This window comes from Oratosquilla oratoria, chromosome 12, assembly GCF_046742065.1.
Source record: "Oratosquilla oratoria isolate Oo_2021 chromosome 12, ASM4674206v1, whole genome shotgun sequence".
NCBI classification, from domain to species: Eukaryota; Metazoa; Arthropoda; class Malacostraca; order Stomatopoda; family Squillidae; genus Oratosquilla; species Oratosquilla oratoria.
The window spans coordinates 47559657-47575129 of NC_134788.1; the positions used below are offsets into that span (position 1 = coordinate 47559657).

Consider the following 15473-nt stretch of genomic DNA (forward strand, 5'->3'; position numbering starts at 1 on the left):
CATCACGTAATGACTCACGCAGGAGAGAAGGCTGACAAATGTGACCTTTGCGACGCTGCTTTCTATGGAAAACAACTTTCAAAAATCAGAGAAATGAGTCGTTATAATCATCACATGGTGACCCGCGCAGGAGAAGAGCCTTTCAAGTGTGACCTTTGCCCAAGAGCTCTCGGGCAAAGGTCACACTTGAAAGGCTCTTCTCCTGCGCGGGTCACCATGTGATGATTATAACGACTCATTTCTCTGATTTTTGAAAGTTGTTTTCCATAGAAAGCAGCGTCGCAAAGGTCACATTTGTCAGCCTTCTCTCCTGCGTGAGTCACTACGTGATGTTTAAGACCAATCTTTCTTGTAAAAGCTGCGTCGCAAAGGTCTCACGGGAAAGGGTTTTCCTCCTGTGTGGGTCTTCGTGTGACATCTAAGATCACATTTCGTTATGAAAGACTTGTCGCAGAGGTGACACTGGAAAGGTTCTCTTCCGTGTGGGTCACCATGTGGGTTTTGAGACGATCCCTTACTCTGAAGGCTGCGTCGCAAAGGCCACATTTGAAAGGCTTCTCTCCTGTGTGGGTTCTGCCATGACGTCGAAGATCATATTTCCTTGTGAAAGCTGTGTCGCAGAGGTCACACTTGAAAGACTTCTCTCCTGTATGGGTCCTCACGTGACATTTAAGGTCACATTTCGTTGTAAAGGCTTTGTCGCAAAGGTCACACTGGAACGGTTTCTCTCCTGTGTGAGTAATCACGTGACGTTTAAGACCAATCTTTTTGGTAAAAGCTTTATCGCACAGGTTACACTGAAAAGGCTTCTCTCCTGTATGGGTCACCATATGATTTTTGAGACGACCCTTTGCTCTGAAAGTTGCATCGCAAAGCTCACATTTGAAAGGGTTCTCTCCTGTGTGGATCAGGGCATGATGTCGAAGATTGACCTTCCACGCGAAAGCTGCGTCGCAAAGGTCACATTTGAAAGGCTTCTCTCCTGTGTGGGTCCTCATGTGATATTTGAGGTCGCATTTTGCCATGAGAGCTGTGTCGCAAATGTCACACTGGAAAGGTTTCTCTCCTGTGTGGGTCATCACGTGACGTCCAAGATTTGATTTTGTTGTGAAAGCTGCGTCGCACAGGCCACACAGAAAAGGCTTCTCTCCTGTGTGGGTCGACATGTGGTTCTTTAGATTGCGCTTTCCCGTAAATTTTGCGTCGCAAAGTTCACAGTTGAAGGGTTTCTCTCCTGTGTGGGTCATCGCATGATACCGAAGATCAAACTTTTTAGTGAAAGCTGCGTCGCAAAGGCCACACTTGAAAGGCTTCTCTCCTGTGTGGGCCATGACATGACGTTGAAGATCAAATTTCCTCGTGAAACCTGTGTCGCAAAGGTCACACTTGAAAGACTTCTCTCCTGTATGGGTCCTCACGTGACATTTAAGGTCATATTTCGTTGTAAAAGCTTTGTCGCATAGGTCACACTGGAAAGGTTTCTCTCCTGTGTGGGTCATCACGTGACGTCCAAGTTTTGATTTTGATGTGAAAGCTGAGTCACATAGGTCACACAGAAAAGGTTTCTTTCCTGTATGGGCCGACATGTTGTTCTTTAGATTACACTTTCCCCTTAATTTTGCATTGCAAAGTTCACAATTGAAAGCTTTCTCTCCTGTGTGGGTCATCACATGATACCGAATCAAGCTTTTTAGTGAAAGCTACGTCGCAAAGGTCACACTTGAAAGGTTTCTCTCCTACGTGGGTCATCACATGATGTCGAAGATACTTTCTTGTGAAAGCTGCTTCACAAAGGTTACACTTGAAAGGGTTATCTCTTGGGTTGGTCCTCATGTGATCCTTAAGGTAACCTTTCGCTATGAAAGCTGTGTCGCAAAGGTCGCATTGGAAAGGTTTTCCCCCTATGTGGCTCATTATATGCCTGATGAGACTACTCGTGTGGGAAAAGATCTGCATCGCATAAGCCACAATGGAATGCTGTTTCTCCGGCGTCCATGGCGAATGTACTGATTGTAAAGGCAACTCTCCAAATGAAGCTTGTATTGGTAAATCCTGGGCCTGAAAATAAAAATGTAATATTTTACTACCTGGCACTAGGATCTATTTCTATACATAAGAACTGATATCTAGCTAAAGAAACTTATATAATATTAGGAGTGAGGATTTCGCCTGACTAGTACAGTGGTGACCCTCTGGCCTCGTAATCACGGGATCAGCAGATCGAGCCTCGCCCAGGCCTGTGAGCTTAAGCTGTTTACAGGAGAGTTTACTGCTGTGGCTGGGCACCACGATGGGGGGGTTCAGACTTGCCTCGGCTGACGGTTGGGAGTCCACCGTGGCGTCTGTTCGAACCCACTCTGAGTAATGGCCCTCGACCGCTGTTCACCTCAGGAGCTGAGATACTCAGACATCATTGTGTGTGTGTGACATCACCTTTACCACCAGGTATTGTCACTGCAGTGGCATACCGTGGACACCGTCTCCTGCGTTCGTGTACCACGAAAGAAAAGGACTTTCCATATAAACATCACTTCGTGCATTGGGGCAGCTTTCATCTGGCCAGTGCTTGTTCAGCAAACAGGTATCATACGGTCAATTGTTTTCCTCTATTGGCGTTTAAAACGTCTGAATATATTTTCATCCTGTAGCAGAATACTGTACCTCGTACCCATCTCCCAACTCCCTCTCCATCCCCGCTCTCCTCCTCACCTCCTTGTTTCTCACTCTGTCCAACCTAGTAACCCCTGCCACACTTCTCAGGCATTTTATCTCAAACACATTCAACCTCCTCCTCTCTTCCTTTCTTATGTTCCATGTTTCTGGCCCATACTGTGTTGTTGACACAATCACTCCTTCATACAATCTCCTCTTAGCATCCATTCCCAAATGTCTATTTCTCATTTCATTTTTAATCCCTCAAGACATTTGATTCTCTAAATCTACATTCTACCTTCACTTCCACTCCTCCCTTTCCTGCCACATTCACACTCAAGTATCAAAAGCTATCTACTTCCTCCAGTCTCTCTCCCTTAATATTCACTTCTAATTTGCTGTCACATTTTTCCCTTGTACATCTCATCACCTTTTACCCACATTTATCTTCAACTTCCTTCTTTCACATACCTTCCAAAACTGTAAATAATTTCCTTAATCCTTACTCTGATCCTGCCACAAGTGCAGTCATCAGCATACAACAACTGGCTTATCTACCATTTTTCTCCATTTACTTTAACCATCTCCAATGCCCGGCCCATTACCTTTGCATTTACTTCTTGCACCACCCTATCCATGTATAAATTGAACAGCCAAGGCGACATAACACAACTCTGGTGAAGTCTCACATCTACCTCAAACCACTCACTCTCCACTTCTGATTCTAACACAGGCTCTACTATTGTAAAAACTCTTGACTGCTCTTAACAGCTTTCCTCTTATCCCATATATCTGCAATACCTCCCACAGTGCCTTCCTGTCTACCCTGTTATAAGCTTTTTCCAAATCCACAAAGGCCCAAAAAACATCCTTACCTTTTCCTACAGCTTTCTCACATATCTGCCTTACCACAAAAATCTGATCCATGCAACCCCTACCTGTCCTAAACCTACATTGTTCCTCACCAATCACTCCCTCTATTCCTTTCCTAATCCTCCCATAAGACTTCCCAACTACACTCAACAAACTAATCCCTATGAAACAACTACACTCACACTTGTCCCCTTTTTCCTTGTACAATGGAACTATACAGGCACTCCTACAGTCCTCTGGCACTCTACCCTCACTGTACCTCCTGTTTTTAGACACTCTGCATGACACCCAGGTGCCTTACCTGCTCTCATCATTTTAATAACTACTTTCACCTTATCTTTCTTTATTTCTCCATTCATCACTTTCATTTTCTTAGCACTTCCTACTGCCACTACCTTACCCTCCCTATCCTCCTTCATATTTAGCAACTCCCTAAAATACTCTGCCCATCTTCCTCTTACTGCCATCTCTTCCATTATCATGTCTCCATCTGCACCTTTTACCTTTCCTTTTCTACTTGATTTGCCTCCTCTTCCTCTCTTAATTTCCTCCCAAAACATCTTTTTATTACTTGCTGTGTCTTGCGACACTGTTTCTGACCCAGGGCAGTGGACAAGGTGCAGGGATGACCCGTCATCCAGGAGGTGCTAAGAGGGAGGGTGGATGGGTGTGGAGTGTATTCAGGGATGGAATGGGTGGAAATTATTTTATGCCTTTTCCTTTTTGGCTACCTCCCTTGTAAGGGGAAAAGCCTTGGTATATGTATGTATGTAAAAAAATTCTGTCATACTCTTACCCCATTTCACATCTGCTCTCCTTTTTGCCTCCTTTATCTTATGCTTTAATTCTCTTCTCTTTTCTTTGCATCTCTCATATGACTCATTCATCCTATTTTGTAACCAATCTATGAAAGGTTTTTTTCTTCTCTTCTAGAACCTTCTTTGCTTCATCATCCCACCACTCACTACCCTTCCTTCTATTTCTTCCCATCCTCCTTGTTCCACACACCTTGTGACTCCCTCCTTGAATCATCCTCTTTCCACTCCTAGTTCTACTCTATCCTTCACTCCCTCACTCCTCTCTCAGCTTCTTTCTGTACTCCTCCTTTTCTCATTTAAGCAGGTTACTCTAAGCACCTCCCTACCTTCTGTCCTTTTTCTCTTTCTCCATCTATCCTCCACTTTCAACTTACCTTCCACCAAAAAATTATCTGATATTCTTCTGCTCTCTCCCCTTAGAACATGTATATCCAAAACTCTTCCTACCCTTCTCCTGGTTACCACTTTATAGTCCAATAAATCCCTATCTAAAGTATCACCCATCCATCTACCACCTCTTCCATGTGTACTTATGCTTGACTTTCTTCTTAAACACTGTATTTGTTATTAACTCTCTAGACACATCACCATCAACTATCCACTACATTTCTTTTTTCTTGGAAGTCTATACTTCCCAACCACTCTATCTACTGGTTCATTTCATACTCTAGCACTGAGATCTCTCAATACCACTACATTAACATTTCTCCCTAAACCCTCTATGTACTCATTTGAATATATTTAAAAACCTCCCTTTCCTCTACACTCTACTTACTACCAGGCCCATCTCCCTTTCCTGTTTCACCTTCATCCACATTAACCATGAAGAAATCTCCTTCCACTCCACCACGCATTTACCTATCTCTTCACTTACTAATATAGCCACCCCTTCTCTTCCTCATTGTCTCTTCACTCCTGACACCCAACTATGCTCCTAAACTCATACTTGCACCTCCCTTTCAACATAGTTTCACTCAGTGCCAACACATCCATCTTTCTTCTAACAAACATACTGCCTATCTTACCCCTTTTACTCTCAACAAAACTACACGCACGCACATTAAGACCCAAACCCAAACCAATATGAAAACTTCCTCAGAGACATTCCAACTCAAAATTATATCCCATAACTATGCCATCTATCTAAAAATCTTGGCTGTTGTCAGAAATATTTAGGAAGTTGAGACTACTCTCAAAAGACTGAAAAACTCTCAATACTGTCTGTTTCACTACAGGACACTTGGGTTGGTATGTGCATAAAATGGGCATATACTCTAGAGAAAAACACTATAGGCCAATGAAAATCAAACTAAGGACTCAAATGATAGCTAATGAGATACTATCGAAAGTAGCAAAACTAGCTAACAGTGAAAATTACAAAAACGTGTGGATAAAAAAAGAAATAAGCGATGAGGAAATAGAGAAAGATAAGGTACTAAGAAATGAAGCTAATGAAAAAAAAAGAAAAAAAAAACAAAAAAAAAAGAGAAGAACGGACACTGAAAAAACAAGTTTTTTGGGGAAAGTGCTGGATCTGAGGCTGAGAAAATGGTACATCAGAAAAAAGGAAACATAAACCAAAAAAGAGAAGAAAAGAAAAAATTAAAAGTGGCATACACAAACATGGATGGTATGATTTCTGGAATAAATTAACTAAATGACTATTTGTTAATAGAGAAACCAGACATAATGGGAATTGTGGAGACAAAATTGAAAGGTCCTATATCATCAAGTATGGTGGGACAAGGTCTATACAACCATTGGGCAAAAAATAGAATGCATAAAAAGGTGGAAGGAGTCATGTTACTGACTAGAAAGGTCTTAAATGTGACAAAGATAACAGAAGGAAAAGATAATGTGGGAATGATTATGATTAAAGCTGTAAATAGTGATGTGAAAAGTAGAAATTTTATAGTAGTATATGTGCCCCCCAAAACAAAGGCTTATTCTGATGGTGATCATTCCAAATTACTGGAAGATGCAAAAAATGCATTATTTGAGTTACTGATGGAGGAAACAGTAATTATGGGTGAATTCAATCCAAAGGAAATAAATTGGAAAGAAATGACAGTAAAAGGTGGAGAGGAACTCTGGGGCAACACTCTACTGGATATGACCATAGGCTATACATGGACTCAATGGGTTAAGGAAAATACCAGATATAGAAACAATGAAGAACCGTCGAGACTAGACCTAATATTCACATCTGAACCTGAAATCATGGACAAAATGAATTGCAAGACACCAATTGGGAAGAGTGACCACATACTAATAGAGTTTGAACTTAAAGAACAAAATGATGTGAAAAGAAATGAGAATCATTGAGGAGGAAGATTAATGTACAACAAAACGGCCTTTGCAAAACTTTAAAAAAAGAAATGAAAACGCTAACTGGGAAAAAATTTCAAATGAATAAACAAAGATGGAAGAGAAATGGAGCATATTTTAAGAAAAATACAAGGAGGGAACAGATAAATATGTACCAAAGAAGAAACAATAAAGGGTTTATATAAAGTGTTGGTATGACAAAAAGTGTAGTGAGGCTAAAGATAGAAGAGGCAAAGCCTGGAAAAGATAGAAAAAAGACAAAAAATTACCAAATGGCAAACATGCCGGTACATCAAACTGAGAAATGAATATGTAGACATATGCAGGGAAGAAAAAAAGAAACTATGAAAAAAACAAAATAGATAAATGGAAGGACCAACCTCAACTATTCTACAGATATGTAAATGATAAACTAAAAGACATACATGAAATAGTGAATTGTGAAGGAAATAAAGAATATAGAGATGATATAGAAATGGCTGAAGTTATGATCAGACATTTAAGGTCTGTATTTACAATTGAAAGCTCATAAATTTGGGATGAAGGACAGTGAGGAGGATCCCCTGAAATGAAAGAAATAATGATGACACAGAAAGAAATAAGGGACCAAATAAAAAAAACCTTGATGTTAGAAAGTCACACGGGCCCGATGGAATTGCAAACTGGATATTGAGAGAATGTATAGTTGAACTAACAGACAAAATACACAAGATTATTGACTTCTCATTCAAAGTAGGAAAAGTACCACAAGATCGGAAAAATGCAAATGTTGTACCAATATACAAAAGAGGAGACAAAGAAAATTCAACAAATTTTAGACCAGTATCCTTTACAAGCACAGTAGTAAAAATATGTGAAAAAGTTATTACGAATAAATGGATTAAACACTTGGAAGAGAACAATATTCTAAACCCTAAACAATTGGATTTAGAAGTGGATGATCATGAACTACAAACCTAATATGCTTTTACTCAAGATTAATAGAAATAATACAAGAAAGAGACAGATGGGCAGATTGCGCTTTCTTGGACTTACACAAGGCTTTTGACAAAATACCACACAAAAAGCTACTAAGAAAAATTGAAACAATAGGTGAAATACAAGGAAAATTATTGGAATGGATGAAAGATTTCTTGAACAGGAGAAAAATGAGGGTGGTACTTAGAGATAAGAAATCAAATTAGGAAGATATGATAAGTGGAGTACCACAAGCCTCTGTATTGGCCCCAATAATGTTTGCTACTTATATAAATGATATGAAGGTGTGGAATGTTATATGAACTTCTTTGCAGATGATGCAAAACTACTCTAGAGAGTAAGTACAGAGGAAGACTGCAAATCTTTTCAAGAAGACCTAGGCAAAGTCTGGAAATGGAGTCAGAAGTACGAACTTGAACATTAAGAAATGTAGCATAATGGAATTTGAAAAAAAAAAGCAAAAAATAGAATATCATGTCAAAATAAAATTGGTACAAAGGAAGTAAAAAAAAAAAAAAGTAAACTCGGAAAGGGACTTAGGAGTAACTATCTCAAGTGACATGACACCAGACAAACATATCAACAAATTAGTTGGAGAAACTTTCAACTTATTAAGATCAATGAAAGTAGCCTTTGACTACATGGATGAAGAAATGGTTGAGAAAATACTAGTTACACTGATAAGACCAAAATTAGAATACACTGCAACAGTATGGTCACCTAGTTAAAAAAATATATATATACAGAACAGAAGGAGTAATTGGTGAGGAACAGTGTGGATTTAGGACAGGTAGAGGTTGTGTAGATCAGATCTTTGTGGTAAGACAGATATGTTAGAAAGATATAGGAAAGGGGAAGGATGTTTTTTGGGCTTTTATGGATCTGGAAAAGGCTTATGATAGGGTAGACAGAAAGGCACTGTGGGAGGTTATGCAGATATACGGGATAGGAGGAAAGCTTTTGGGAGCTGTCAAGAGTTTTTATGAGAGTAGTAGAGCTTGTGTCAGGATTGGAAATGGAGAGAGTGAGTGGTTAGAGGTAAAGGTGGGACTGCGTCAAGGATGCGTTATGTCGCCCTAGCTGTTCAACTTATACATGGATGGGGTGGTGCAAGAGGTAAATGCAAGGGTAGTGGGAAAGGGATTGGAGATGGTTAAAGAAAATGGAGAAAAGTGGGAGGTGAGCCAGCTGTTGTTTGCGGACGACACTGCGCTTGTGGCAGGATCAGAGGAGGAATTGAGGAAGTTGGTGGCAGAGTTTGGGAGAGTATGTGATAGAAGAAAGCTAAAGATAAATGTGGGTAAAAGTAAGGTGATGAGATGTACAAGGGGTCAAAGTGGCAGTAGACTGGAAGTGAGCATTAAGGGAGAGCGACTGGAGGAAGTGGATAGTTTTAGATACTTGGGTGCAAATGTGGCAGGAAAAGGTGGAGTGAAGGTGGAGGTAGAATGTAGATTGAGAGAAGAGAATAAATGCCTTGGTGGTTTAAAGAGTGTAATGAGAAATAGACATTTAGGAATGGATGCGAAGAGGAGACTGTATGAAGGAGTGATTGTGCCAACAGCACTGTATAGGGCAGAAACATGGAACATAAGAGAAGAAGAGAGAAGGAGTTTGAATGTGTTTGAGATGAGGTGTCTGAGAAGTATGGTGGGGGTTACTAGGCTAGATAGAGTGAGAAATGAGGTGGTGAGGAGGAGAACAGGGGTGGAAAAGGAGTTGGGAGATATGGTTGATGAAAGAGTATTAGGATGGTTTGGACACATGGAAAGAATGAGTGAAGAAAGACTAGTAAAAGAGGTATGGAAGGCAGATGTGGAGGGAGTGAACATGAGGGGACGTCCTAGGATGAGGTGGATGGATGGGGTGAAGGGGGCTTTGGGGAAGAGGGGAATGTCTGTTGAGGAAGGACGGGAGAGGACAGAAGACAGGAGTGAATGTAGACTGGTTGTATATGGATGATGTTGTGATTGCATGAGGTGGAATGGGCGGGGGGGTGGGGGGTGAGGTAGTATGTGTGAGCAAAAGTTGACACAGCCCGAAGGGATTTCTCCCTGTCCTCTCCTTTTACGCATGGGGGTACGGAGAGGGGGGGGGTCGCCAATTTAATGAAGCAGCCTTGCTGTGGATGTGCTGTCTTGTGACACTGCTTCTGACCCAGGGCAGTGGGCAAGGTGCAGGGATGACTCGTCATCCAGGAGGTGCTCAGATGAGAGGGAGGGTGGAGGGGTGTGGAGTGTATTCAGGGATGAAATGGGTGGGAGTGATGTTGTGCCTTTCCCTTTTTGGCTACCTTCCTTGTAAGGGGGAAAAAGCCTTTGTATATGTATGTATATATGTATGTATATATATATATATATATATATATATATATATATATATATATAAACTAGAAAGAATTCAGAGAACAACTACAAAGATGGCACAACACTCTCCAATATGACATATGAACAAAGATTGGATAAACTAAATCTACCAGCCCTGGAACAAAGAAGAAAAAGAAGTAATTTGTTAACCATCTACAGAATTATGAAAGGGATGGAAATTCTTGATAGAGATGACTTACTAAAGTGGGACAGAAGAAAAACAAGAAGAAACTTAAGAAGGGCAGTTATAGAAGAGATCTGAAAAAGAATAGTTTCCCACACAGAGTGATAGACATCTGGAACAAACTGAATGAGGAAACAGTGAGTGCTAAAACTATACGTGACTTTAAGAGCAAACTGGATGCAGAAAGATACAAAAGCAGGTCACTATGAGCATAGCTCTCTTCCTATAAAATACAACTAAGTAAAAACAACTCATGACATCATCAAAACTAGTACCATGAGATGGTGCTGTATGTGGTATTTTAGGATGCAGATTGGCAGGTGATGAATATTTTTGTCAAAAAATCCCTCAAGTAGTACTTTTTTTTTTTGATAAGATATTTGTTTTAAACCCTTCCATATGATGACGCCTACATAGGCATCATGAGGTGCGAGTATATGAGGATGCCTGCATTGGCGTCTTGATTATGTTTATTTTGTAGTTGTAGCTGAGTGACCCCATATTATGTAAACTGGCTTGATCATATTTCCTATGGTTAATAATATTCAGAATGAAATAGATTGAGTAATACAGCCATAAGTTTATATCTTATAATATGACTATAGTGATGCATCATTGAATCATCATACATCAGGCAATTGCTGCTGCCTGCAAGAACTTGAATCGGAGTGAAGAGGTTAAACATAATTCTCATGAAAATAAGTAACATCAAAAAGAGAAAATGCACAATTGTTTCTGGGCTTGGTAGTAACCCTTTAATTGGTGCAGGTGGTGGCAGTAATATCCATAAATAAAAACCACAGTAATCATTTCCACATGTTATAACTTAATTCAGAAGATATCAGCATACTGTCCTATATGAGCTTCACACAGTGAATTGAAGGGAAATTAGGTGAAAAACAATATATTGTATTATTTATAATTACCATTTAAGGATATAAATCATAACATTTGGAAAACACACAAAGTATATTCCCCCGACTGATTTTTTGTTGATTTGAACTAATTTCAGAGGCAGATTTAGGTATGGGAAGTATGGGCTGATGCCCAGGGCAGCATTGCTAAAAGGGCAGCATAGCCATGGGATAATTGTCACAAACTTTTGGCATCATGGAGCTATACTCCTTATCCATAATTACCTCACACAACCCCCATCCATTATGCTGCCTGAGAGTGGCCATCTGCAGTTCCCACTATGTAAACATAAATGGTAATATGGGCATGGGCAACATCAAATAATTTTTTCTAACTACAAAACAATTGCAATGTCATTTGACAATGGTACCACTGTTAATCTATTCAAAAAAGTAAAAATGTTTTTCAGCAGATACAGAGCTACTGGCTTCATTTCAGTACAAGTGTCTGCAAAGGAAATATGTGACAGTAGGAATATAAAAGCTGCTCTTAAAGAGAAAAGGATCAGGTCCACAAAGTGCCTCTTTTCCTACGAGCCATTTGATGAACCTTTGACTGATGCCATGAAAAAACTGGAGGTGATGTTTTTCAACATTGTTGTTGATGCTGCATGCTTAGCCATCAGGGAGTTTTTCAACAATAGAAAATGTAGCAAACAAGTTTGGAGGTCTGTCAAATTTTTAGAAACTATCAAATGAGGAACTAACAAACCAATGCAATGCACTCAGCATGACATTGCGGTTTAACCTCTTCAATATGAATCAAATTCTTGCACGCAGCATCAGATACCTCATTCTGGATTTCACCTTGGTCTTTGGATCACGTGTTGGACTCGTGATCGACAGCTATTTCCCTCCCAGGAGAGAGCTCAGAGCTCGTATGACCGATCTATGGGTAATGCTATGACCTTTCACACCCACACACCCCCAACTCCCCGCCCACGAGAGTCAGAGTAACGACCTGAAGCGCAGCGATACCGAAATAATTTCGGCCCTGGGCAGGATTCAAACCAGGTACTGTGAGCACCACCATACTACCCATCCAGCGCTCTACCAACTGCGCCAAGTCAGATGCCTGAGGTACAATGATTGATGAATAACGATACTGTTATAAAATATAAACTCAACACAGTATTACTCATTCTTTTTCACTAAGTAATAATAAACACAAAATGTGATCAAGCCAATTCAGAGAATTTGGGGGTCACTCAGCTACAACTACAAAATAAATATAATCAAGATGCTGACACTCAGCTACATCTACAAAACAAATATAATAAAGATGCTGACAATGGCATCTTCATATACCCACTTGTGCCTCATGACTCCTATGTGGGTGGCGTCGTATGGAATAGGTTAACCCATTAAGCTCTGATGACAAGATTCTTGCCATTTGGTCAAATAAAACAAAAAATCATAAAACACCAAAATGTTTGATCAAACACCAGAAAAATATGTCAGTCCTCGCTTCGCTTCGCGAAGCGAGGACTGATGTCATATTTTTCTGGTGTTTGATCAAACATTTTGGTGTTTTATGATTTTTTTTGTTTTATTTGACCAAATGGCAAGAATCTTGTCATCAGAGTTTAATGGGTTAAGGGAAAATCCGACTTGGATGACTGGGGGCTCACATAGGAAAGAATCTGCCTCACTTGCCATCAGATACCATGACCCTTCTTGGGTCATAAATGAAGTGAACTCACTGAAATTTATCCAAATTTGTGGACAGCTCTCAGAACCTGCCAAACCCTCCCAGTTACAGCAGCAGAAGCAGAGATGTTTTTCAAAATTAGAGTTTATTAAAACCTACCCTAGATCTACTGTGTCACAAGTTAGGCTGGCGGGTCTTTCAATTTTTAGTATTAATCATGAAGCTACAGGAAATGTATCATTTGATAAAGTAATCAATGATTTTGCCTTAAAGAAAGCAAGAAGAGTCATGCTTTAATACTATCAGAACTTAAGGTCATTTTCTTTATTTTGGATGACAGAATTCATGCTGATCTTACTATTCACTTGGTTAAATGTCCATATACAATATTCTATTTGTGTTGCCTCTTTGCATTTGTTTAGGGTTTTCTTCAATGAATAATACATCATGATTATGAAATTAAATATTTTGGACTATTTCTTTTATTTATTTCATAACTTGAATAATGTTCTATTTTTCTCACTATATTACTTGAATCTCATACTGTGTAAAATTATTGAACGCTAATGCATGTTATGTTTATTAATTGGTTATGTGCCCAGTTTTATTTGCTGAAGGGAGCAGGGAGGTGGGAGGGAGGAAATCTCTTGTTTGCAACACCCCCAGCCACTACCTTTAAAGTCTGTGGGACCATACTGGGAAATAAGCATTGCAGGATAAGCATGGGAAGCCAGTGATTTATGAGACAAATGATGACAGAGCTATTAATATATGCAATATTTTATATCTTATTCTAACCATACCTAACCTACCCACTCTCTCTTTCATTTACAGAAAACAGTTTTGAAGATAATTGAGTGGCATTTGTATAATTTGTTTCTTGATTTTTGTATGTGTTTTGACCATACCAAAAAGAAATATACCAGTCCAGTGTAAGTGGACCTGCAAAATACAACTTGTTGACAACAAAGTTTTTGGAAGTAAATAAATTGAGCCACTAACCCCATCATCCCATTTACTTTCTCTGGGGCAAAAATATAGTGCTCAGATATTCTAAGGTCACTACACCATGATAATTCTCATCTTCCACTTTCATTCTTTTCCAAAAAATGTGTACCCATAAGGAGTCGTATTATGATTATCTACATAATTTTAAGTATTTATAAAGATGTTTACCAGTCTCTTAGTTCTTATGCCATTGGCTAGCTTTAATTATTCTGAGTATTTAAAACACTATGCAAATATTAATAGTAACAGCGGTAGCATTTAAAAAAGAAAAATTAGACCATCTTTATGTCTACCCAGTTGAACCTCCCCTACAGCCAGCCCTCTCCACAACTTTTGAAACACTGAGCTGTTTTCAAGACAACAATATTCAATTTGATTTCATTACTGACCTACAGCATTCTTTCCAAAGTATACAACTTCTAAATTCGTGATAATAGCCTGCAACTTCTAGGCCTCAATCTATGTAGTCTATAGCTAACTAGCGAACGCCTACAAATAAATTTTTGATTACCTGTGTGGCTTACTTACTTTGCTTATAATCTTCGTGACACTTTAGCGTCTCACAAATGTCCAAAGAACTTTAAATATTCATGCAACTCTACAATCCCATTTTTAGAAATGTTTGTACAAAGGAAAAGCTAATTACAACAGAACAAAGAAAACTTAAACCGTAAGTTTTATCAAGGGGTAACTAATCTTTTTCTATTTCATAATCCGAAAATCCACCTCTTAACTAACTGTAGTGTATAGCTAACAGTCTTGTTTTGTGTAGGAAGTAGTGGTTAGTTGATAGAGATATTGATGTTTTGTCACCCGGGATTTGGTGGAGTCAGTCCTGTTTGAAGTAGATGAGAGAGTAAGTGGTTATTGGGGAGTGTTGTGTAAATTACGTAGTCTAGCAGTGTGTATGATATTATAAAGGGTTATTATCTTACTTTATATCACCTTATGGAGATCTCGGCGAATACGTCTCAGCTACAGGAACTGTCAGGAACTGTCGGTGCTTCCTTCCTGGCCGTGTTGTCTCCAGTGAAGGGGTATACGATGTACCAGTTTGTTGTAGTGGGGCCACATGTTACTATGTGATGGCGTGAGAGGTGTGTCTTCAATTCCTTGTAGGAAGACATCCAGCTGTCCTTTGAAGTCTTCTACTGTGTAGGATGTGGTGTTCTTCAGGTAGTTGGGGAGACTATTGGAAATTTTTGGGGCCGCTCTTGTGAAGGAGTTTGCTGGAAGAGATATGGTGCTCCTGGCGATTCCTTCAACAGAGTAAGATTTCCCTCCCGTCCCTTTTTTTTTTTTTTTTTTTTTTTTTTTTTTTTTTTTTTTTTTTTTTTTTTTTTTTTTTTTTTTAATGAATGTCACTCCAATGTTAGGGACGTGACCCTGCAGCATTTTCCACATGTAACTAATCAGGTACCGTTCTCTGCGTCTTTGGAGTGAATAAAAATTAAGGTGCTTGAGTCTGTCCCAGTAGTTCATGCCTTTTACACACTAAACGTGCTGGTGGAGGTTTTTTGGACACTCAAGTTTGTCTATCTTCCCTATACTATCTGGGATCCGTAGTTGGCATCAGCATTCAAGTTTAGGTAGTATCAGTGTATTCCACAGTGCAACCTTCGTTTCTTGATGTCAATGTTCTGAGGATCCATCCTGTTAATTTTCTGTCACTGTCAACAACATTGTCAATGTTTGTGATAA

General features: G+C 39.4%; 1 protein-coding gene across 2 annotated transcripts; it reads right to left on the bottom strand.

The window, feature by feature from the left end:
• Positions 1–316: 316 nt before the first annotated feature.
• Positions 317–14409, bottom strand: LOC143030746 (uncharacterized). 2 transcript variants are annotated; one of them, XM_076193951.1, is made up of 2 exons: positions 14301–14409; positions 317–2058 (listed from the first exon to the last, which is right to left on the bottom strand). In XM_076193951.1, the coding sequence occupies exon 2, from the start codon at positions 1665–1667 to the stop codon at positions 435–437; it is 1233 nt and encodes a 410-aa protein (XP_076050066.1). In that variant the 5' UTR covers positions 1668–2058; positions 14301–14409; the 3' UTR covers positions 317–434. The 2 variants fall into 2 exon arrangements, with proteins under 2 accessions (XP_076050066.1, XP_076050067.1); XM_076193952.1 differs by lacking the exon at positions 14301–14409 and adding an exon at positions 14162–14235.
• Positions 14410–15473: the final 1064 nt, after the last annotated feature.